General features: G+C 34.8%; 1 protein-coding gene across 1 annotated transcript in view; it reads right to left on the bottom strand.

Moving 5' to 3' along the window:
- The window catches only part of LOC128221257 (uncharacterized), a 130,944-nt gene that overhangs the window by 71,079 nt on the left and 36,955 nt on the right, over positions 1–22,910 (bottom strand). Inside the window, exons 5-6 of the mRNA XM_052929797.1 lie at positions 13,255–13,364; positions 10,897–11,052 (exon numbers count right to left, since the gene is read on the bottom strand). Coding sequence (XP_052785757.1) covers positions 10,897–11,052; positions 13,255–13,364 — 266 coding nt within the window. The remainder of the gene's footprint in view (positions 1–10,896; positions 11,053–13,254; positions 13,365–22,910) is intronic.

The raw sequence follows: 22,910 nt of genomic DNA, 5'->3' as shown, positions 1-22,910 counted from the left end.
AAAAAAGATGTCTGGGCCCCCATGCTTAAATTGTCTCATTCTGTTCTATGAAAATCGATGATGGTAGAGCTGATTGTGGATGTTGTGTCGATGAGAGGGACATTGGAAACAAGTGTTGTAAAAATATGGAATGTGAGTTCTGCATGTTGACTCAATGAGGTGAACATTTTGCCCAAGTTTTATGAAATCCTTTCAAGCGTTTGGTTAAGATGAAGCAGACAAGGCATCTTAGTCTGGCTCGAACCTTTGACATTAGACTGTGACCGTGATCTTGAGCCAGCTCAGATGAAATGTGGGTTCTGCAATTCATCTCAATGTGGTGCCGATTTAACTCATCAGAGTTCCATGAAAATCCCTATAGGAGTTTAGGATATATGGAGCCGATATGAATGTGTGACAGACGAACAAACAACCCTGTTTATAACAATATGTCTCCCTATGCATAACATCCGGGACGACATTTATATTGAGTATCGATTTGTAAAGATCAATGAAACTGAGCATCAACAACAGGATAACATTATTCACTTTGAGAATTACAGACAATAGATAATCCTATATTTCTCCTGGTGAATTATTGAATTATTCAGATATGTTTTCATTAAAACAAGATTACAACAAGCAGATGTCAATGCCTCTCCATTTCTATCAATGGAAAAGAGCATTTTTATAAGGACAAAAAATAAATCAACCTTGATGAACATGTTTACCAAGTTTCATGTGCATTATGTCATATGTTATCATATGTTAAGAAAATGATGGTAGCAAAAACACTTAATGACCATGACAATTTTTAACAGGAATATTTGGACAATTGAATGAAATATGCATGGACCGATTTGCCAGCTGATTTGACTTTTAGACATCAAAATCAATAGTGGTCATCTACTGGTTACCCTCTACCTCCGCATGAAGTTTAAGGACTGTTAGTGCATGCATTGTCAAGTTACCACTTGGACAAGATTTTCACATTTAAGGTCATTATGACCCTGACCATTAGACCTAATGACCGCAAAATCAATACAGGTTATCTACTGGTCACACCCAGGCTCCATGTCAAGTTTACGTACTAGTGATTGTAAAGTTAACTTTCGGACAAGATTTCCGCATTCAATGTCCATATGACCTTGACCTTTGGACCTACTAACCACAAAATCAATTGGTGTCATCTACTGATCACACCCAACATCTAAGTTAAGGTCTATGCATTAACTAGCTAGGACAAGCTTTTCACCATTTACTGTGACATTGACTGTTGACCTGAATACCTCAAAATCAATAGTGGTCATCTACTGGTCACTTAACCACAACCTTCATATTAGGTTTGAGGGGTATGGGTGCAGGCATTGTCAAGTTATCACTAGGACAAGCTTTTAGCATTCAAGGTCATTGTGACCTTGAACTTTGACCAGTTAATCACGAAATCAATAGGGGTCATCTACTTAAGTCACACCCACAACCTTCATTTAAAGTTTTAGGGCCATATGTGCAAGGATTGTCAAGTTAACACTTGAAAAAGCTTGCACATTTCAGGTGTGACCTTGACCTTTGACCTGAAGACCACAAAATCAATAGGTGTCCTCTACTAGTCAGGCCCAGTCTCCATGTCAAGGTTGAGGAACATAGGTCAAGGCATTGGACAAGCTTTTTGCATTCAAGGTCACTGTGACCTTGACCGTTGACTTGAAAGCCTAAAAATCAATAGGGGTCATCTACTGGTCAGGGCCAGTCTCCATGTCAAGGTTGAGGAACATAGGTCAAGGCATTGGACAAGCTTTTTGCATTCAAGGTCACTGTGACCTTGACCGTTAACTTGAAAGCCTAAAAATCAATAGGGGTCATCTACTGGTCAGGCCCAGTCTCCATGTCAAGGTTGAGGAACATAGGTCAAGGCATTGGACAAGCTTTTTGCATTCAAGGTCACTGTGACCTTGACCGTTGACTTGAATGCCTAAAAATCAATAGGGGTCATCTACTGGTCAGGCCCAGTCTCCATGTCAAGGTTGAGGAACATAGGTCAAGGCATTGGACAAGCTTTTTGCATTCAAGGTCACTGTGACCTTGACCGTTGACTTGAATGCCTAAAAATCAATAGGGGTCATCTACTGGTCAGGGCCAGTCTCCATGTCAAGGTTGAGGAACATAGGTCAAGGCATTGGACAAGCTTTTTGCATTCAAGGTCACTGTGACCTTGACCGTTGACTTGAAAGCCTAAAAATCAATAGGGGTCATCTACTGGTCAGGGCCAGTCTCCATAATTTTTGTCCCTAATATTTGTGCTTTTTAGGAGTTTTCATGTCAGCCTTGTTGCCTGCTGCTTGTCAGAGGAATGGGATGTTTCTTCTCCATAGATAACCCCTGTCTTTATAACTGCATTGGCTCACACAAACAGAGACAGTATTTCATCATTTGCCTTTGACAAGCCATTAAAAAAAAAATCCAAACTGTTTATGTTTTTCTTTCAGACAACTTAGCGGTGCTTTAAAAAACCAAACTTGTTTTAACTATTTATGAGATGTTTATTCTTAGTGTATCTGCAGTGTGAATTGTTTTTAAGTGTCTAAAAGGGTACGCAGACAAAAGTAGTGTAGTTAATTGAGGATTGGGTTGCTGGGCGTTCAATCGCCTAATTACTCATCACATCATGAGCTATAACATTCTATGAACAACATTCATCAACTTATTTCATTAATGAGGACAAAATAAATAAATTAACTGTTTAGCATTTCTCTTGCCCTAATTTCACAAAAGTTCTTAAGCGCATTTCATTAAGCCAAATTAATCTTTTCTTAACCTTTTTTTTTTCTAGACCAGGATGAGTTTATCCTGATGATCATAAAGATAATTTTATTTTAAAGTAAAATAACTCTTAAGAAATGTTAAGTTGACCAGAAAAAAATTAAATAGCTTGAAGCTTAATCCTATTATATTAGGCTTTGTAAATTTGGGGCCTGATTATTACCCACATTTTTAAGTCAAAACCCGAAAGATTTGAGCCTCTCTGGTGGTCATAATTTATTTTAAAAAATACTACAGAATTAAGAGGTACTTAGTAAGTGAAAAACAACAACCTCCCTACCAACGCCTATGAACGTGGGTACCAGGGAAACGTCAAACAAACTATTTATAAATGTGGCCTGCTAAAATTCATTTGATCAGAGAATGTCTGTCATATGCTTTAAAGCTCTATAAATAATTAACACTCTTCTGCCTTATATGATTTCAAGGTCTGCAAATAATGAAGCGTCATTCTGCAATTTATCTTAGTATTCCTCGGTTGATATTAACGATGTATTTATGGCACAGTGATACTTTAAATTGACAGTTATTTTCGAATTCCTGCTAAAAGCGTAATTTAATTTTTTTCAATGTATTGGTAACCGGATTCACATTTCCGTGAACAAAACCCAAACATAAATAGAAATAAATTTAAACATAATTTTTTTTCGCTGACAAGTTTTTTAATTGTAAAACATTTGATTACTGCAATTCGATTGATAAAAATCAATCTCGTATTAATGATCTGATCATTATTTGAAGAAGAAAGAAATCTTTTCCAAAAGTGTCAAAGTAAAGGATTGGTACAAATAAATAGTTCAACCATTGAAAATCCACCTTTCATCTGACCAGTCTACTTGACATTTGTTACGCGATTTCTGTCAGTTTTCATCAAAACAATGCAACACATGTGCCTTGCTGATTGATTTAGTGTTGTTCATACACACCATCAGTTGATAATCCAATTAGCTGCACAGCAGGGATAGAGGGCAGTTTTACTGTAAACATGCTGATAAAATTAGCACTGATAAAATTTGCGTATTAAAATGAATTTTTATTTTTAATTTGTCCGGGAGACCAGAGGATGGATCAAAATTCTGCGGGATTTTTCCTCTCGCTGGGTGATATGGTGTGTATGTGAAAGATCTTTCATCAAAAGAATTGCAGTAGAAGCCAACAAGTTTTTCTCAGTAGACTAAGGGGGATAACTCAAAATCCTTTTACTAGAGTAATGCAACAATTTTGACTCTAGTATATATTTCATGTATTTTCATTGATAAATATCATGTTCCATACGTATGTACATATAACAAAGATTATATTATAAAAACGAAAAGTTTAAATTTCAAGCATATAGCAAGTTGGACTCAAAGCAAAATCATAACGCTGTGGATAGAACTCCAAACACTTGTCTGTGTGTTTTCCAGTCAAAAAATGACCAGAGTAGAGTAATGGCTTTTGTTATGCTCATGTGTATTGATAAACACATGAATAGTGTCACTCAGGCAACATGTGTTCTAAGTTTCATTTCAATATTTCAATAGGATTTTGAGTTATTGACATGGACTTGGAAAAAATGTTTTGCCAAAACAACGCCAACCTCATCGCCAATGACAACGACACCTTCAGACTATGACAATACCTCAGTTTTGAATCTTACATAAAAAAAACATTTGTATCTTAAGATACAGGGAACATTTAATAAGATTACATTCAGCTGTATCTGTATAAAGGAAATTTCAGTCAGGTTTTATGAATTAAAATCTTCTTACAAAGATTTAAATCTTATAAGTTGCAGTTCTGCAAACGTTGCCTAAAAGAAAATTAATATAATGTTATCAAACAGAAAAAATCAAGAATTGTGCGACAACTGTAAAGAATCAATTCTCGGGGGCTAAAATGTTTTAGTGTTAAAGTGCATGGGATAGGTCTGCACGCAATGATGATTTACTGCGGAACACATTTTTTCAAGGATCAAGAAGAAAAATCATTTTGCACTTAAAGAGTGACTAATTGAATAAAGAAAAATCTTTGTCATTCCAGAAGTGCAGATTTAAGGCTGTTGACAAAAAAAAATCAAAAACAGATATGACTTAAGCCAGAATAACATTGTGTTGGCGGAGTGTTGCTTTTATATAATCAGATCACAAACATTCTTCATATGGCACAAATGGTATTTTTAATACTGGCTTAAAGTTCATTAACTAAATTCATCCATTTTGATCTCAGAAGTTGATTGAATAAGGCCCGAAAACCGCAGACGAAATTCATGTTTATAAAATACTAAAATAAAAAATATATACAGCTGGCGGAGTGTAGCTCTTACATGTACATATTAAAGGGAAGTGCTCATGTTTTTGTTAAATGCAGTCTTTTTTTGTGGCGGAGTGTAGCTCTTACATGTACATATTAAAGGGAAGTGCTCATGTTTTTGTTAAATGCAGTCTTTTTTTGTATGACAAAATCAAGTGTGGAAAACCATGGTATCTTGTTTAAACTATGATACCAAAAGCTTGATCTATTTAGAAAATGCGGATATTTGCTCAAATATCATCTTTAAAAACCACAACTTTCATAAGCGTTTAAAACACTAAATGGTCTCTTAATTACGGCTTTGTTGTTGCGTGATTTGTTGATTGACATGAACACCTGATGTTATTTATGTATTGTTAAAAGGTTAAAATATCCTTCACTTTTGTATTAGTCATCAGATGGTCTAGTGGTAAAGGCATCGGTTTTCAAAAAAAAATCTTTACTTTACCAGCATGGGTTTGCACTGAGCTAAAAACAAGATACTTTTCTATACTATAAAAAAATCTGCAATTTTGATATCAAAGAGTAAAATAACGATAAAATAATTGTTTTCAGATGCATAATCGGGAAAACTAATTTTTGGTAAAAAAAACATGAACCAATCCCTTTGAGATCCCTCTCCATTAAGAGTTTAATTGGTCCAACAGGTACTGTTATTTCCACAGTTCGGAAGTATTCTGTGTTTACCACGAAAGACTTTACTTTCAAAATAGTTTTTGACGTATTCGTGTCAATAAACTCTACTTTTTAAGAAAAATAAAAGTCGCAGTTTCCGATCCCTTTGAACTGTCTCTCTAATAAACCAAACCACCAATCTTCTTTAATTCCCACCAGCAATGATGTCAAGCAGAATTCAATAAGAATCCAATAAGTCCTCCGAACCATTAAGGTTTTCAAGAGTCGTAGAGGATGAGATCAGAGGAAGATAAAATGGATTTTCCAAAACTGAGAACAGTGAAATATAATTTTCAGATTGTTGTGCCTGCCATTTCTGAAACTGAGAACAGTGAAATATAATTTTCGGATTGTTGTGCCTGCCATTTCTGAAACTGAGAACAGTGAAATATAATTTTCGGATTGTTGTGCCTGCCATTTCTGAAATTGAGAACAGTGAAATATAATTTTCAGATTGTTGTGCCTGCCATTTCCGAAACTGAGAACAGCGAAATATAATTTTCGGATTGTTGTGCCTGCCATTTCTGAAACTGAGAAGAGTGAAATATAATTTTCGGATTGTTGTGCCTGCCATTTCTGAAATTGAGAACAGTGAAATATAATTTTCAGATTGTTGTGCCTGCCATTTCTGAAACTAAGAACAGTGAAATATAATTTTCAGATTGTTGTGCCTGCCATTTCCGAAACTCAGAACAGTGAAATATAATTTTCAGATTGTTGTGCCTGCCATTTCTGAAACTGAGAAGAGTGAAATATAATTTTCGGATTGTTGTGCCTGCCATTTCTGAAATTGAGAACAGTGAAATATAATTTTCAGATTGTTGTGCCTGCCATTTCCGAAACTGAGAACAGTGAAATATAATTTTCAGATTGTTGTGCCTGCCATTTCCGAAACTAAGAACAGTGAAATATAATTTTCAGATTGTTGTGCCTGCCATTTCAGAAACTGAGAACAGTGAAATATAATTTTCAGATTGTTGTGCCAGCCATTTCTGAAACTGAGAACAGTGAAATATAATTTTCAGATTGTTGTGCCTGACATTTCTGAAACTGAGAACAGTGAAATATAATTTTCAGATTGTTGTGCCTGCCATTTCCGAAACTAAGAACAGTGAAATATAATTTTCAGATTGTTGTGCCTGCCATTTCCGAAACTGAGAAGAGTGAAATATAATTTTCAGATTGTTGTGCCTGCCATTTCTGAAACTGAGAAGAGTGAAATATAATTTTCAGATTGTTGTGCCTGCCATTTCTGAAACTGAGAAGAGTGAAATATAATTTTCAGATTGTTGTGCCTGCCATTTCTAAAACTAAGAACAGTGAAATATAATTTTCAGATTGTTGTGCCTGCCATTTCTGAAACTGAGAACAGTGAAACATAATTTTCAGATTATTGTGCCTGCCATTTCTGAAACTGAGAAGAGTGAAATATAATTTTCAGATTGTTGTGCCTGCCATTTCCGAAACTGAGAAGAGTGAAATATAATTTTCAGATTGTTGTGCCTGCCATTTCCGAAACTGAGAAAAGTGAAATATAATTTTCAGATTGTTGTGCCTGCCATTTCCGAAACTGAGAACAGTGAAATATAATTTTCAGATTGTTGTGCCTGCCATTTCTGAAACTGAGAAGAGTGAAATATAATTTTCAGATTGTTGTGCCTGCCATTTCCGCCACTATCAGAAATCACCCATGCCAGCGTCTATTATTTAATAAAAATTTGGCCACAGAAAAACAATTGGGAAAAGCAAAGAAATTCATACACACAAAATAGCTCTTCAATTAAAAATAAGTTATCGCTGTCTCTGAATTTTCTATAAAATATATTAATTTGTCCTAGAATGCTCTTTTTCTCCAACTTCAGAAAAGCATATCCAAATATTTGGCCATGCTGGAAATCCTGATCTTGTTCACCCAAGGCAAGGTTAAAAAAGTACTCGTATGAAATTCATAAAATTAAAATACATTGCACTATATTTTGTTTAACTGAGGCGGGACAACATCTACCATGGCCGCTGGTGTATCATAGGTTCAGGCCTTTTGCAAGGTGTTCTATATAAACTCTGTAAACCTTGTTTCCGCAAAACACCCTTAGTAACACACGGGTTGGGACAGCCTATCTTACACTCTCTGCCATGGAAGATACGGAAGATACTAATATAATCTTCTATTTTATATGTAATTGCAATACTTTTTATCAGCAATAATAGCTGGGTCAATCATCTTGCTTTTCACGAGGCTTAATTTGGTATCAAAATATCACAAAACTATTAGTGAAAAAATAATAATTTGATAGCGTAATTTTACCATGTGAGGATCCGTGACAGAGCGGGTGCACTTTAAGAGGGTTTAAAAGAAGAGCTATGCACCCCCCTCTGCCTAAAATTGAACAGTTTAACTGCAAACGCGGAATTGGGGGACCAAGGAAATGTCGGCTTATTTTTGTCTTCAATTGTGCATTCTGGTGTTATTTATGCAGTTTTGGGCTGGGACAAACCACCCTAATGCTCCTTAGCAAACTGGATTTGTTTTAATTGATGAAGGTAATTATTTTACAGAAATGTTATTAATTAAGTTAAAAAATAGAAAAAAATATTAAGAAGAAAAGTTGTGGAAGAAATATCATTGCCTGGTCTTTGTCTGTTTTGGAAGGAATTTATTCCTAGGCATAAATAATATTATTAATGGATTTCTGCAAAAATGGCCGACCAAAGACGCTTATAATATGGTGATAAAATATTTAGATATAAAACATGAGGTCTCAGGAGACTTATGGTAATGGCCCCGGGTTTTCAATGTAAGGAGTAAAGGCAAAACAAATAATTGTGTGGATAAGGTTATATCTTCTCCAAAAACAGGTACCGTATTTTCTCGACTATAAGACGGGCAAATTGGGTCCCGATTTTTACCCCCAAAGTAGGGGACCCGTCTTATAAGCGAGTCGATAAAATATTAAAAAAAGATTCAAGTAAAAATCAGTAAAATTTTACATGGGGTATTCGTCTATCCAGTATATCGTCTGCTGATAATAAGTATGGGGCAATTAAGTAAACAACAACACGAAATCTCTTCACCGCGCGTGCTCTGACGTCACACAGTGTACCGTTATATCTGCATTTTTTCTCATGGCGCGTTTCAGTATAATAAGTTTGACAGATATATCAAATCAATCAATTGGAATCTTAATATGATGTAGGTACCTAACTGTCAATTTGATTAAGCAAACAAATGACAATGCGAATATGAATCCTTTATGTTCGTCGCCAATCAAGGGACAATATTGCCTAAAGCATTATTGCTAAACAAACACCTATTCATGCCTCGGCTTTTCGCAGTTATGTTATTGAAGCCATTTATTTTGCCGAAGAACTTCATTGTTGTCTTCAATAAAAAAAATAAACTAAAACAAACATATGTTGTTATTGATTAATGATTACAATTTCGATAAGTAACGACCTGTCCAGCAAACTTAATTATGTACTCATTTTTAACCTACCTCCAAATAGAGAGCTCACAGTTGAACGCCATTTTCTTTGAGTAAAACAAAAACAGTTACCGCGAAAGTCGATAATTGTCCGTTGAGCTTGAACATTTTTACACATTAGGAAGAATTTTAGCATTTTAGATTTGCTTAAAAATTGACCCCGTCTTATAAGCGAGTCGAAACAAAAAGCACCAGATTTCATGGGCAAAGTTAGGGGGCCGTCTTATAAGCGAATCGCCTTATAGTCGAGAAAATACGGTAGCCTACGGTAAGTAGGATTTTCTTTTTATTAGGCTTCATGATAGACAGTTATTTTCAGCATTGGGAAATGGCGTAAAAAAGTAATTTTCAGTAAAAGCTTTTTTATGCTGCACTCTCACAGATTGGACCATTTTAACAATTTTTTTATTTTTTGTCTTGGAAAGAGCAAATTGTTAGCGTAAATATCTGCAAACCAATGATGTAAGATTGCTGACAAAAAATCAGAATGTAGGTACTGATATTTCCGTACAAAATTAATGTTTTATGCCTTAAAACGTTACTAACAGTATAAGAAAAATGCAAAAAACATCATTTTTGTACTTAAATATAAAAATCTGTGATCTGATCTTTCTTATATAACTGGTTTCTGTGGATTTTTGCAAAAATTGGCTCGTTTCAAGACAAAAAATAACAAAGTTGTCAAAACGTTCAATCTGTGAGAGTGCAGCTTTAAATACAAATAGAACCACACAATTATTTTTTCAAAATTTGTTATTTTAGAAAGGACTATAAAAACCGTTATAAGCGCCTTTTTCGTAGGTAGGGTCGGCAAACCCAAACCAGAAGTATTTTTTGAATGCCTTTCTGTCAGTGTTTCTCATAAAGATTTTTTCTCCACGAAAAAAATAATTCCACTGTATAATTTCCATCTATCTAATGTACACTGCCCGTCAATCTGTCTTAAAATCATCAGGGAAATGTCTCATACACGTTTATCAATTGACGTTGTTCAATGTTTCCAGTGAAATACGACCATCACATATTTTCTTAAAACAACGCTAGTGTTATATAACTTGACATTGATTTAACTTCCTACTTCAAATTTAGCGTCAAACCGTTCTTCGGAAAAACATATCCTTTTTCATTTTGGGCAACAAATGTGTCATGTGATAGAAATAATCTTTAATTCGCTGCCATTTCTCTCAAAATGGTACAAAACTTGTTACGGAATAATTAAAAAGGTTTTCTTCATAACATCTCCTGAACTCGTCATTTTTTTTTTTTTTATTAAATGGCATTTCATGTTAGATCCTATACATCTAGTTAGTAAAACTAATTCTGAATTACAATTCTTTGAATAGTATTTCATGACATTTTTGTTTTATACTTTAAATATTCATTTTAGCGCTGTAGCAGACACTTAGGTGAAATTTTGATATCTGGTACTCATGTCATTAGATTAGGGATTTAATTACCAATTCAAAACATCAAATGTATCGATTTTGTTCTTGTATTATATTTTTTTAAACCAGTTTTGAGTAATGGCAACATTTTAAAGGAATGATATTGCACGATACCGTCAGAAGTATTATGCTAAGACTATGATAATATCTTGCTAAAAAAGTATAAACAAATTAAAAATCCAACACTGTTATAAAATTATTACCGCTGATGTCAAATTTTGCAGCCTGCAGTTGTTTAAACAAGTTGCCTCCCTTTATATCAGGAATGAAGGGAAGTAATCTCCCCAGTGCAGCCTCATCTCGCGGAGTTACCTTCCCTGCCTGCGGTGATCTATTTATAGTATCAACCAAGATTGTCCCTGAAGAAAAAGAAGCAACTGAAAGAACTCTCGAACATGTGTATATTTTAACTTCGAACAACAAGAGATGTTTGTCTAACATAATGCCTGAGTGCCATGTTGTCAGGAATATTTGGACAAGTAAATGAAGTATGCATGGACTGAAATGACAGCTGATTTGTCATTGATATTGCCTTTGAGGCAGTTTTAAAATTATGACCATTCAAAGTGTGAGGATAGTAGGTACAGTTTTTAATCATGTTCAGATTGATATTTGCAGATTATAAAACATGTACCCTCTAAGTAGAAGGGAATAAGTAAATATGACATGAATTTTAATGACCTATATGAGTTGTGACCTTGACTGGTGACACTATGACCTCAAAATCCATAGGGGTCATCCACTGGTCACCCTCAACCTAAATGTCAAGTTTGAGGGCCATGGGTGCAGGTGTTGCTGAGTTATCACACAGACAAGCTTTTTGCTTTCAAGGTCACTGTAACCTTGACCTTTGACCTGATGACCCCTTAAATCAAGAGGGATCATCTACTTATCAGGCCAAACCTACAAGTTAAGTTTTAGGGCTAGAGGTGCAAGCATTACCTAGTTATCACTGGGACAACCTTTTCACATTCAAGGTCATTGTGACTTTGACTCAAAGAAACAATAGAGGTCATCTACTGGTGACAACCTTCACATCAAGTTCCAGGTCCAGGAATTGTCGAGTTTGCGTTCAATGTCACTGTGACCTTGACCTTTGACCCATGACCCCTAAAATCAATAGGGTCATCTGCTGTTCAGGCCCTACCACCAAGTCAAGTTTGAGGGCCATGGGTGCAGGTTTGTCGATTGATCACTCGGACAACCTTTAATAAGCATTCAAGATCACCCTGACCTTGACCTTTGACCTGATGACCCTGTAATCAACAGGCGTTATCTACTGGTCAGGACAAGCCTCCATGTCAAGTTTGATGACAATAGGTCCATGCATTGTTGTATTATCACTCGAACTAGCTTGGACAACCTTCACTGGTCAGGCCCAACCTTTATGTCAAGTTTGATGACCATAGGTCCAGGTATTGTCGATTTATCACTCTGACAAAGCTTTGGTTTACTGACGGTCCTTCTGACTGACCCACGGACCGACCGACCTACCGACATGTGCAAATCAATATACCCACTCTTCTTTGAAATTGTATAGTAAGTTTCATGTGAATATCTCAAGGAGTTTTCCATTGATGGCAAATACTCAGCTACCTAAACTGACACAAAAGCTTTAGTGAGTATGTACATGTCCAAGACTTGGTATACACATGTCAAAGACTTAGTACATACATGTCCAAATCATAGTATACAAATATATTTATATAGAGTAATTTACTTTATACATGACTATGGCTCAGTATGCACACATCCAAGGCTTAGTATACCCATGTCCAAGACAAAGTATATACATGTATATAATTCCCAGAACATGTCCAAACCTAGAATACACATGTCCAAGACTTACTTTATACATGTCCAAGACTTACTATACACATGTCCAAGACTTACTTTATACATGTCCAAGACTTACTTTATACATGCCCAAGGCTTACTATATACATGTCCAAGACTTACTATATACATGTCCAAGGCTTACTTTATACATGTCCACGGCTTACTTTATACATGTCCAAGGCTTACTATATACATGTCCAAGGCTTACTATATACATGTCCAAGGCTTACTATATACATGTCCACGACTTACTATATACATGTCCAAGGCTTACTATAAACATGTCCAAGGCTTACTATATACATGTCCACGGCTTACTATATACATGTCCAAGGCTTACTTTATACATGTCCACGACTTACTATATACATGTCCACGGCTTACTATATACATGTCCAAGGCTTACTATATACATGTCCACGGCTTACTATATACATGTCCACAGCTTACTATATACATGTCCAAGGCTTACTATATACATGTCCACGGCTTACTATATACATGTCCAAGACTTACTATATACATGTCCACGGCTTACTATATACATGTCCACGGCTTACTATATACATGTCCACAGCTTACTATATACATGTCCAAGGCTTACTATATACATGTCCAAGGCTTACTATATACATGTCCACGGCTAACTATATACATGTATGTCAATCCCACTACCTTTATTAAGCAAAAAATAAACCACTGTCTTGTAAGCAAATTATTACCATAGAGAAGCTCAGCAACAATTTTATCCAAGAGGAAGTCTGGATCATCCAAGAGCTCTTCAGCCACCAGAGTACTGCAGGATCCCACAAAATCAAGCTTTACTGTGACTCTGAAATAAGAAACAAGAAGTCTGTATGTGTCAGTCAGAAGTTTTGTCCCAGCAAAACCAAGCTTTGAAGTGACACTGAAATCTGAGACAGGAAGTCCAAGTTACTCAAAGGCTTTTAATCACAAGACAGCTGCATGATCCCACAAAATCATGTTTCATGGTGACAATAAAATCGGAGTCAGAAAGTCCCAGTTACTCAAAGGCTTTCAGTCAGACAAACGCTGCATGATCCCACAAAATCAAGCTTCATGGTGACACTGAAATCAGGAAAAAAAAGCCCAAGAAGTTTACTCAAAGGCTTTTGATCACATGAATGCTACAATCGCACAAAAATCATGCTGTCATGGTGACATTGAAATCAAAGAGCACTTTATTATTCGTTATTTTCCATCGTTGCCACATTTTTGTGTATTTCTTAGCCAATGGAATATTTTAAAAGTCATCACACACCCCTAGTGATGACAATGCTCATCTGGTTGTTTTCATTCCATAAAGGGGTTGTATCTCAATTATTCCATAAGCCAGCTTGCTATAAACTAGTGTAGTAATTGTCTCTCTCAGCACATTGACAGAGTTGCATGCGAATATCATATGTGGTTTTCAGTTATGACCAAAGAAACATTTCTGTGTCAATGCCGACACACTGAACACGTCAAGGCTATGAAAATATCTCATCTTTTTTCTTTTGAAATACTGACAAGATAATTCAATCATTATTTGCTGTATAAACTGCTTCAGTAATGGTCGGATGACAAAACAATTTCCGAGACAAATACGTTCCATCTATAGTGTAGACTCAATAGCTAATTACGTTTTCTATCGGCAGCTTGCCGTCAATGCACAAAATCAATCTTCTCAGAGCCACAGATTTCATGATGAATGGGAAAACAGTTCCACATTTGCATGTCCTTATCATAGGTTACTTTTCAAGCAATAATTAAAGTAGATACCATTTTGATCTTTATAGGCCTGATTTAAAATTTAAGAGTAAAATTCATTTTGGGCTCGTTCAAATTCTGCAACCCAACTCCCTGTTTGTGTATAAATTACTTGTTCATTTTCAGCTAAAACTCAAGTTACAAACATAATTTAACCCTTTTATGCATGTCTGCATATACCAAATAGTGCACATTATTTATATCTTCTGCGAACCATGAATAACCCTCTTTGGTCGAGAATATTCCTTAAAAAAGCCCCCTGACTTCTGTGTACAAAAAAGGGGAGTTTCACGCAGCTTCAATATTGAATGTCACACTTGCATAATATCAACATAGTAAAGCCCATTCTTTCTCCCTTTAAACTGTTGCCAATTTTATGAATGAAAAAAGGCATTGAAACAAGTGTTATCATATTCTGACCCACCCCACAATGCTTATCAGCTAAACATATCATCTGCAAGTTATAAGTCAAAAACCAAATGAATTTTGATGTTCCTAACAATACCAAATACCACATAGAAAACAACAATAAAACTTACTGTATCTCATTAAAAGCAGTTAATTCATCCTTATAATGCCGATAAGCTGCAGACACTTCAAAATGTATCAAAATGTACTTTAAACTTTAAATGTTGCAAAAGTTTGCAGCCCCCCAAAATAAACATCTACTGATAACCTCATACTGTCACTGACACTGACATACACACAGATAAATTAATACACTTGTAACGACATTTATGATAACAAAGGTCACTTGAGTGCATTCAAACTCGACCTCACATGAAGTTCATGATATAGGTATTTATAAATTTCAGGCTGCATTACAGTTATACATGTATGTTATCAAAGACAAAATAATTGATGGTGATGATACTGTTGATGGTGCTGCTTCTGCTGCTGATGATGATGATGATGATGCTAATGTTTATGTTGTTGTTGATGATGATGATGTTGCTGCCACGTATGGTGTGGTGGAGTTGATGTTGTTGTTGAGATGATGATGATGATGATAATGATGATGATGATGATGTTATAGATGATAATGTTGCTGCTGCTTGTGGTGGTGGTATTGTTGTTGTTTTTGATGATGATGATTTAAGATGTTGCTCTAGTTCTGTTGCTGCTGCTGCTGCTGCTCCTTCTTCTGCTGCTGATGGTGGTGATGATTCTGATGCTGGTGATGATGATGACTACAACAACATTGATGAAGCAACTGATGATGATTATAACAGCAGCAACATGTATGCTTCCTATCCAGATGTCGAAATACTAAAATGCCAAGAATGTTCAATGACTCAATATGTATGCAAATAAAAGGAGAATTATCGCATGACTCACTGTGTGCAAATGATTATGGAAGTATGAAAAGCAACTAAAGTGCAGGTCACATCTGTTATTGACAGTATTATATTTATAACAGTCCATTTTGCAGGATGAATTCAAAAGGTGCCATGTTCAGATTTGTATATAGTAATGTGCAACTACATTGTGAATAATGTTGATCAACTTCACGTTAAAGGTGCACTCTTACTCCCAAATATGATTTGCCACAATTCATAACATTGTTTTAATATACCAAAAAGGGTGAATAAATGTCGAAAACAATAGTTCTTATGAAAGATACAGAGTTAAATTTGAAAAAAGGTGCAGAAAACATGGTATTTCTACCTTATGTAACAATAGTTGATCACAGTAAATCCTTTAGCACTCGCCAATCATTTAATATTTGTGAATATTTAGCTATTAAATACATGGTTACAATCTTGTTATCAATAATTAATATATTCCATAAACGGCATTATTAAGTAAGCAGTTAAAGGGTTATCATTCAAAACATATGTTTGTTATACATGTGTTTGTGTACTGATTTTGAATAAGAGTGTCACTTTAATTAGGTATTATGACAAACAAGCAGAAATTGAAAGGAACTGCTTCAGTAAAGGAATATACTAGAATTCTAATCATTTTTCTTTCTTTTTTATGTTAACAAATGACATCTAGACAATAGTTGTTCCACAGCAGAAAATGTGCGAACATGATATTGCTTGCTGCTACAATTGTGCAGCAATATGCGATGCATTTCTGAACATCGGCACATTCGATCCCTACCGAATGCCCTATACACATATCAATTACTATAAAATGCTGAATATCAATTATTATAACAGAAGCCAAATGTTTTCATTTACACATAACTTTTACATGACGTCTTCAACGATACTACCAAAAATAGCATACATTTTTTCATGGTTTTCCTCATGTGCTGAAAAAATATTTTTCTTTTTATATCTTTTAATGCAATACCCCATCACCGCCATCTTCATGGTTACAGCACTTTGTGTTTTATTTTCAAAATACATAATCTTTCGTGTTTTTGCAATATTTTAGGGGCTAAATGCAACAAAGGTTTTTCTTACTAATTTTAACTTATAGTCAAGGGACTCTTTTTAGCCCAATTGAAATATCAGACAGAATTGGCAGGTACAGCCCTTGCTGACAAACATAGCACTGAAGTTTCATCAGTGCTAACACTTCTGGAGTGATACGCAGAAAAGGTTATTCATACCACTTTTACTAAGTCAAGGGCCTTAACTCTGTTTAGCCCAATTGAAATTTGACAGAAATGGCAGGTGCACAACAGCCCATGCTGGTTAACATACCAGTGAAGTTTCATGAGTGTTTGTGAAATACTTTTGGTGCTATATGCGACAAAGGTTTTTTATACCACTTTTTACTAAGTCGAGGGCCATAACTCTTTTTATCCCGATTGAAATGTGACAGAAATCGCAGGTGCACAACAGCCTATGCTGACAACCATACCAGTGAAGTTTCATGAGTGTTTGTGAAATACTTTTGTCGCTTTATGCGACAAAGGTTTTTCTTACCACTGTTTACTAAGTCAAGGGCCATAACTCTTTTGAGCCTGATTGAAATGTGTCAGAAATGGTAGGTGCACAACAGCTGATGCTGATTAACATACCAGTGAAGTTTCATTGATTAACATACCAGTGAAGTTTCATGAGTGTTTGTAAAATACTTTTAGTGCTACATGTATATGCAACGAAGATTTTCATACCTCTTTTTTACAATGTCAAGGGTCATAACTCTTTTTACCCCGATTGTGTACAAACCTTTTTGGAGCTACACGCGATATCAGATTTTTCCAGCCATGTTTTACTAAATAAAGGGCCATCACTCTTATGACCTTCAGTGAAATAAGACAAATGGCAGGTGTTCAACAGCCTATGCTGCAGGGCTTTCGTTAAAGGAAGTTTGGAAGTATATTACTGCCTAGAAATGGGTTAAAACTTCCTAATTTGTCTCCTTGGAAGTACCAAAACTTCCATCATTTTGAAGAAAACTTCCAAAGATGAAAGCTTGGAAGTTCATAATATCAAAACCTTGGGTCAATATTACTTTTATGGTCACAATTTCAAATGACTTTTTAAGTAAAAACATTATTATAATATAAGTCTGTGACTTAGGCATGTTGAAGTTGCAAATAATTGATATTTTGATATACTAGTTGAAAAATAGTGGAAAAAGATATTGTATTCGGGAGTCTTAAACTTCAAAATTTTAGTGAAAAACTTCCTAAATTGATGGACAGGATGTTTATTCTTCCAGTTTCAAATTCTTAATGGAAGTCCTGCTATGCTGACCAACTTACCTACGTGCAATGCCTTTGGTGCTGCATGCAACATCATATGATTGGACACTACAGGCAACAAACACTCATAATATATAGCTCCCAGACATATCTATCTTGCAGTATAATTATACCATTTAATCCATTTGAAGAATTATTTTTTTAAATGAATGTATGACAATATTCCCAGAAGACGGCCGCTTATGTTTTTAACTTGTTTTCTCCTATACAACCGTGCAAAGGCTAACATTCAAGCTGGGTTAGTACAGTCCATCCCTTCCACTTTTTTTACAGCAAAATTCTATTAATACAATCAGACGTCAATCTCCCAAAATTTCACCATAAACAGATTCATCTTCCAGATTTGCCTAAAACCCTAATGCTAAAATATGATCCAATTTCCTGCGAATCTCCCCAAAACCGCTATTTAGGCTATGAGTGCAAACATAAAGACAGAAATAGATGATTTTCTTTGCAATTATTGCGACTGGTAAATATTGCACAGGCATTGTACATAAATGCCAAATTCTAGGAATATTTGCCTCTGTCAACCTTTTCTGTCATGTGTAACGATTCTAAACAATTTCTTTTCCAAATAATGCAATGTTTCTGAAAAATTCTCCTCCAGAAAATGGTGTTCGATATTTCTCTCCGAAAATCCCATTGAGAGTATTTTGTTATGAGTGAACCGTTTACAATGAAATAAAAGTGTTCAGGGAAAAAGATATTATGGTTCATTTGACACCTGAATGATGTTAAATTACACCCAGTGGGTTTCGAATTTAGACAAGACACTTATTTTGTACATGAAGATGTCAAATGCATTTTTGTTTTATATCTCAATGTTTTATCCATCTGTTTTCAAGCCCATATTCTGTTATATTCCCCGAATGCCAGAAAGTGTATTTTTTTCCCAATTTGAATTTAAAAACTCCCAATAAATATTTTGAAAAAAAAAAAGGAATTTTCTCCCAAAGCCAGCTCATAAATAGCAATTGTTGATTAAATAATCACTGTAATAATCCTTTACGCCTAAATTCGGTGAAATTTCTTGACTTTTTTTTTGAACTTCTAACATGCAAAATTCCCAATTAAAAGAGTATGGGTCATACTCGCAAATACACAATGTAGCCTAAACCATACAGTATCGGGGTAAGGGTCCTGAACATCACCAGTAGCTTATATTTTATTTGTTTAAGATGCACTCTTACTTCTAAATAAGCTGCGTACCACAATTAATACAGTTGCTTTAACTTACCTAAAAGGATGATCAAATATCGAAAACATTGGATCTTATGAATGATACAGCATGTTTAATTTGAAAGAAAGGTGCAGAAAACACAATATTTTTACCTTATGAGAATTGTTGATCGCCGTTAATCTTTTAGGATCCACCAGTTAATTTAATATTTGTGCGTTTTCAGCTATTAAATACATGGTTACAATCTTGTAATCAATAATCATTATGTTCCATAAATGCATTATTTTGTAAGTAGTTAAAAATTTATAACCCAAAATTTATGGTTGTTATATTGATTTTAAATACGAGTATCCCTTTACCAACGTTTGTCTGATCTATTTTTTTGCACTATTTTTTCTGCGTAGGTTTTCTGCATTGCAGGACTATTTTACCTTGACACCAAGCAGGGCAGGTTTACATTAGTGCTTCCCTTGTACATACTTGATCGCTGTGGTATTGAGAAAACAGTTAATTTAACTTAAAATTGTGCAGATGGCTAAGAATTATTTAATTCCTAAAGTGCTGTAGGAACATTATTCATGAAAAGAGGACAACTTCTATAATTCCATCTCTGTCAGGAATAATTCAAATGTTTGCATGCAGTTACTGAATTTTTAAATCTGAATTCTTCGAGATCAATTTCACAATTTAATCATGCATCAAGGTATACAATCTAAGTCCTCAAATTCTTTATTACTGACTCCAGACGTTTTATTATATTAGAATTTCCAAGATATTAAGCCATTACACGGACAATTTCTCTGATATAGATGACATGCTTTATAGTTGTTTAATGCATTCTAAACTGGATTGGTCGAGTTTGTGACTTCGGCAAAATCACACACGAAATTCAATCAAGCAATAAGGCAAAAAAAGAGTTTTAGGCCTTGTTTAACAAAAATTTGTATCATTTGTACCAAGTTTCATTTCAATATCTTGAAAAGTTTTTGAATGTAGGTCAAGGTTAAAGTTTCTGCGTGCTGAAGATGCTGACGAGGACAAAAAATGCTATTACAATACCCTGACTATTTTTTTGGAAACAGAGATGAGCTCAAAATTGTCAAATGCTCATTGTATAATTGCCACAAATTCCACAGAGAAATTAAACGCAACAACAATGATGATTTTATCCCTTATTTTTTTTGTATTCAAAGTACTTCTTGTGCCAAAAATGTCACCAATATCAAATTCTCATTCCAGGGCATTTTATCAGTGATCATAATTTGCAGAAATTCCACAGGGAAATGGGGGGGAACACATTCCAAGACAGATAATGATTGTGCCCCTGTGGTTTTGTGGAAATATAAAGACATTTAATGCATGTATTATGACTTTGCTGTAAAGAACAATGTTATGGTTTAAAAGCCTCTTAAGTATGTACTTTAAAAAAAAAGGTTTGATGCCTAACTGCCATAACCATCTATTTTGTGTAAGAACATACAAACAATGTTTAAGTGATTTAGTGTTCAACATTACATTGTGTAAACATAACCCACTTTATGGGCCAGCCACGGAATATATCTACCATTCACGTGATTAAAATCAATAGTGGCTGACTGTCAATTTACTGAAATAAATGAAAAAACTTGAGAAGTCATACCCTCTCACTGGACAAAATATAATGTTGACCACTAATTAATGACAGACACAGGTGAAATTGTGAAAAAAAATCGCAATATTTTAGCAATAACTAACAAAAACCACTCTATTTTATACTAAAAATCTTTAACAGTAATTGAACATTAGTAACCTAAATCTTCTTGTAATGACAATTCCGGAACAGTTTAAGCAGTTCTTTATTGTTTCACCTACCACTTCAGTACATGAATGAAAACTGACCCAGGATTAAAAAGCTATTTACTTCCATTGCATTTAATGGCTTGTGGACAATTCGCGATGATGGTGTACAAAAACATAGCTGCATGTCAATCTAGCCTGAGCTTGCATCTTACCTTGATTTGTGCGTTAATACGGTATGAACACTGAATCGCAATTTTGCATAATTTTTTGCGTTCTTTTCTGAAAATTTGCAAAAAAAAAACGGCCATTATATAAGCGTTTATACTACATGAACGCAGGAAAAATTAAGAATCAATCCTTATATGTAACTTTTCCCTTTTTATTACTTTATTTGTTTAACTTAGAAAGTGTTTTCCGATATAATAACAATAAAGAAAGATAATTATGGAGATTTTAAAATTTGTGTTTTACATATGCATTACCCACCCAAGTCAGAGTGACGAATGGTCAACCAGTTCATGCAAAATGAACGCAAATTTTATTGTACAGAAAATAAATGGTGAATGTAAATATATGTAATATATGTGTAATGATACATAAAATTCAATCCAATTTGCAACCATTGGAGACTCAAAGACAATTATCATTAACAAACATCGAAAATAGGTGTGGACTAAAAATATGTCAATTTTTGTGATCTACAAAAAATAGAATGGGCATACATCGTCCACATGTAAATAGCCAAATTTGGACTCGTACTTATTATTTTGGTGTTTGTTTGTGCAATCGTCAGAATCCATCTTATCAAAATTAATTAATTATGATGATGTTAGCCCATATAAAAATGCAAACACCCTAGCTGCTATGGCAAATGGGTCACAGTTAAAGAACTACTTTTCTGAAGAATATTAAAAAAAAGAGAAAAGAAAGGAATGAAATTGTCTGATTTTCAAAGATGAAACAAAATCAAATGATATTTGACATGGAATCTCTTTGATACCCGAGTATTCTCATCTTCCTTGTCAGCACAAAAATGATATATTTACTTGGAAACAAGATTTTTCACAGATTTAAATAGTGAAAAATTTGTTTCAGATTGAATAACATTCTTCAGAGTGATTTATTTTACTTTATCGCAGACATGGTTTTGAAATTGAGATTCATTCTATGGAAAGATAAAAATGTTAAAATTGTTCTTATACCACTGTGATATTGTTCATTTGGATGAATTTAATTTTTTGATATTTATATAAAAAAAATAGAATTAAAAGCTGCTGGTACAGCTGATTGTTCCACCCCCTTTAAGGCAATAAGAAACTTGAATATTAAAGGTAATGCTCATGGTTTGTAAAATACACTTTTTATGAAAAACTAGAGCTGTCACAGGAGTGACGAATACCCCCAAATGCCGCCTGGACACAGGAATGGCAAACCATTCCTTTGAAAAGAGGCCATAACTCCAAGGTTACTGCACACTGCATCTTCTTTTATCATGCATGTATTGTTTGTCCGGAAACCGTTTTTCTATTTTCGTAACAGTGCACAAAAACCTTTACTCCACTCCAGGCCCCATTTTCAATCACAAGCATTGTCTTCACAGAGGCTGCCTATACAGCAAGTTTCATCACAATATCTCATGCCCAATTATAGTAATGAAGCAGAAACCATTTTTCTATTTTTAGTAACAGTGACCTTGACCTTGGCACCACCAGCCCCAATATCGAACTTGACCTGTATCTTCTGAAATGTACACCTGTGTACCAAAAAATGTTCAAATCTGTCAAGCCTTTCATGAGTTATCGTCCGGAAACCATTTTTCTATTTTTAGTAACAGTGACCTTGACCCCACCAGCCCCAATAGCGTACTTGATCTGTATCTTCTGATGTTACACCTGTGTACCAAAAATTGTTCAAATCCGTTTAGCCTTTCATGAGTTATCGTCCAGAAACCGTTTTTCTATTTTTAGTAACAGTGACCT

The sequence above is a fragment of the Mya arenaria genome, chromosome 16 (assembly GCF_026914265.1).
Source record: "Mya arenaria isolate MELC-2E11 chromosome 16, ASM2691426v1".
Taxonomy (NCBI): domain Eukaryota; kingdom Metazoa; phylum Mollusca; class Bivalvia; order Myida; family Myidae; genus Mya; species Mya arenaria.
Note: the sequence above shows the minus strand (reverse complement) of the source record. Positions and strands in the feature narration are given on the sequence as shown.